At 52.3% G+C, this 3585-nt stretch overlaps 1 protein-coding gene across 1 annotated transcript in view; it reads left to right on the top strand.

The window, feature by feature from the left end:
* Ccdc146 (coiled-coil domain containing 146) overlaps nt 1-3585 on the top strand; it is a 123103-nt gene that overhangs the window by 69565 nt on the left and 49953 nt on the right. The window contains exons 3-4 of the mRNA XM_005358351.1: nt 863-945; nt 3242-3451. Of these exons, the coding sequence (XP_005358408.1) occupies nt 863-945; nt 3242-3451 (293 nt within the window). The remainder of the gene's footprint in view (nt 1-862; nt 946-3241; nt 3452-3585) is intronic.

Here is a 3585-nt window from a genome sequence, read left to right as displayed (position 1 = left end):
GGGAGGGAGGGAGGGAGGGAGGGAGGAAGAGGGGGAAGGAGGAGGGGAGGACCTATCTGCAGACATAGGAGAGAAGGTAAAACTCAAGAGACTTATGTGTGTTCGCAGAAATTGTAAGAGAAGTTATGCTGTTGGCTTTAACAAGAGAGTTCAATGGGATCACTACATGAAAACACAAATGAACACATTTCCATTTTTTTATACTTGTTTATTGCACGTGTATGTATTTGTATACATGCATATTTAGACATTTAAGAACAGCTTGCAGGAAAAAAGAAACAAATAATACCTCATTATATAAATAGTAAACTTTGCCTTCAGAGACGTTAGGCAAGGGGTGTGACCTTGGATTGTTTTTTAAACTGGAGTGCAGAAGTTTAAGTCCTGACGGTTTTAACTAAAACCTTGGAGAGGCTCTTTCGCCAAGCTTTGGTTTCGGGTGGAGCAGCCCACGGCCGTCAGGGCATCTCTGAGAAGGAGTGACTGATGCGTGGCCCTTGCTCCGAAGACGACCGTGACCTCTCAACTTACAAGCGACTGTTCTGGAAGTCCACACAACTCAAAATGTCTAACCTAGAAAAATCTATTTAGAACCAGAAGACGTTTAATTCCTTGAGTTTCTGGATGAAGAAATTATAGCCTAGGGAGGTTTAGAGACTCGTCCAAGAGGAAAGAGCTTAGCGAGAGGCAGGCTAGGGCTACTCCATCTGAATACGCAGCAGCGTTCTGAAGTGCTACCATGCCGCACACGTAACCCTTATAAAGCTCAGCTGAGAGGCTCGAGACCACGCGAGACCCTTTTACCTCCTCCACAGGCGGAAGGGCAATGATGGCTAACACTAACCTATGTTCCTTTTACTAGCTGCATTCTATGGGAAAACTTCCCGGGACCAGAATGGCAGAGCTGAAAGCCAAGTACACGGTGCTCCATGACATGGTGGTGAGGTAAGCTGTTTGCCAGCGCGGAGGCGCCTTCTGTCACCTCTGTTCTTCTTACGACGAACGGGACTTGTCTTCATTCTTGTTTCCTCTAAATGTGGAGCCTGAGGCACGGGCAGAGTTGAAGTGGGTTTAGAAATTGCCCAGAAGACACTGTAAGTGAGCAGGGAGGTGAGGCTGAAATGGAAGAACGCAGAGTGGGGTCGTCCGTGGTCTGCGCTGCGGGCAGTCGGGGCCTGGTCCTGTGGATTTTTTTTTTTTTTTTTGGTTTTTCGAGACAGGGTTTCTCTGTGGCTTTGGAGCCTGTCCTGGAACTAGCTCTGTAGACCAGGCTGGTCTCGAACTCACAGAGATCCGCCTGCCTCTGCCTCCCGAGTGCTGGGATTAAAGGCGTGCGCCACCATCGCCCGCCTCCTGTGGATTTTCTGACTGAGTGTTTAGAACACTTAGTCTTAGCTCTGCCACTAAGAAGTGACAAAACAAGGCTATTTGCCCGCTCGGAAAATAGCTCTTGAGCACCGGATGACAGGCATGCACGCAGAACGAGGAGGTCTCTGGCAGAGGGACCTGTATGCATGGCGACTAACTATTGAAAACTCTCGTTCAGACGAGCAGATTCTCCGACAGCTCAGACTTAGACCTGCTAAGACGCCCACCCCGACTCCTCACCCCTTCCTCCTACCCCAGCCCACTCTGCAGATAAGTCCAGGGCAGCAGACTAGGTGTCCACAGGAGTCAGCAGCTTTGCCCAGAGCGCGTCTGCCCCTGGGAGTTGAAGCTCTCTGAGGACCCTTATCTATTCATGCCAGTGCGGGGCTAAAATTGTGCGGTGTTGTGACGGAGCTGCTTCCGTCCTGCTGACTTTCCCACCTCCTGATCCCACACTTCCTTCTCTATCCATTACAAAGTCCACCACTCTGTCTCAGACCCATGGGGAGAGCCCAGTGGAGCGCGTCCATCCTCCCGCTGCTGAGGCTGCAGGCAGGCAGACGTGGGTTTTCCACAAAGACTAGATCAGAAGCCGAACTCTCTCCTACTGACACTGTCCATCAAGGGCATTTGTGCGAATCGCCACTCATGTTCTGACTTGGGCTAACTGCCGAGCTGCCTCCTTTCTGTGTGATTCACGGCAGCCTGATCCAGCTCTGGCAGTTGGCGCCGGATAGCGGGGTGTCTGTTAACATACAAGAACACTGAGCATAAGGGAGAAACTCCTGTTTCCGCTCCTGGCAATTGGAGGTGTGCTCATCGGCCCTGCTCGGCTTGTTCCCTGGCGCCTACCATAGTTCCTGGAACGTATCATGTTCCAGTAATTGTGTGGCCGGGTGCCACTCAACACATGACACAGGAAAGCCTGGGAAAGTAGGGAGAGCCAGCCACCTCTGCTGAGATAGGCTCGATCTGTTCTGGGACATCTCTGCAAATGGGCTGAAACCCAGAGGTTTCTCTTGGTCAGGAAATCCGACGGAGCACACAGGGAGTTTTGCCTTTAAAACAGAAAATAGCAAAGGCCTGCCTCTGATTTCAGGGCGGAGGTCACTAGTGCGAGCGTATCTGGGACAGATCAGTCACGTCTAGGAGACATGTGCAGCCAATACAAGCTCGCAGCATGCATGGGTTCTAGAATATTCTTGGGAATATATCAAGTACAACTTCTCTGTCTATCCAGTTCTGCTTGTAGCAGATGCTCGGCCCCATCACTGAACAGGGGCAGGGCCACAGGATACAACCAGAGTTGTAGGAATCCTCTTCTCTGTGGTGGTCAAACCTAGTTCTAGCCAGGTACCAAGGTACCGTTGAAACTAATTAATATGTCCACAATTTTATAGGAGGATTCTCATGGTCTCCCAGTGGTGGCCATTGGAGGAAAGGTTAATGTCTTAGTTCAGTAAAGCGGGAAAGATCTTGGCACGGTCACGGTTAGAAAACTAAAGGCACCAAGAAAAAAATGGGTTGCTCGGGTAGCGGAGGGGCCTGCTTGCTTCTTAATTTCCTCTTCCTTGGGAGTCCTGGTCTTTCTTCAAGGTCAGGGGAATGCCCTGCTCTGTTGGAATTACACGCTGTCTCCCTTGTCCCCACTCTCTGGATCTAGACGATGCCCGTAGAAGTCCTTATGACCAAGCACTGCGGTTGACCGTGCACCCGTCTTCCTGCTGGAGGGTGGGCAGCTCGGGCTAGAACAAATGCAGGAATGGGGACCAGCTGTGACGGGATCCCACCCTAGCCCGCGCGCAGGAATCAGGAAGGGTCCTGAGGATGGGTGGGCACTTCCTCACTGTCGGTGTCCTTCCCTTTAACCCAGCACCCAGCAGTCGGAGGTGCAGCTGCTGGAGAACGCCAAACTCTTCACCGAGCAGATCCAACAGCAGCTCGTCCGCCTGCAGCAAGCCGACGACTTCCCCAACGCCTTCTCCACTGAGGTCTGCAAGCTGCGGGAGCAGCTGCTCAAGTACCAGAACGAATACAGTGCGGCGCAAGAGAGGGAGTACCACAACCAGTACAGACTGAACAGGTGAGACCGGGCCCGAGACGGCCCGGCCGGGGATGCTGCGGGCCGACTGTGTGAGTCCCACAGCGGAGCAGGCTGACTGTGTGAGCCCCATGGTGGCTGTGTGAGTCCCAAGGTGGTGCAGGCTGACTGTGGTG

This window comes from Microtus ochrogaster, chromosome 26 (genome assembly GCF_000317375.1).
Source record: "Microtus ochrogaster isolate Prairie Vole_2 chromosome 26, MicOch1.0, whole genome shotgun sequence".
Lineage (NCBI taxonomy): Eukaryota > Metazoa > Chordata > Mammalia > Rodentia > Cricetidae > Microtus > Microtus ochrogaster.
This window is presented reverse-complemented; position numbering and strand designations above follow the sequence as displayed.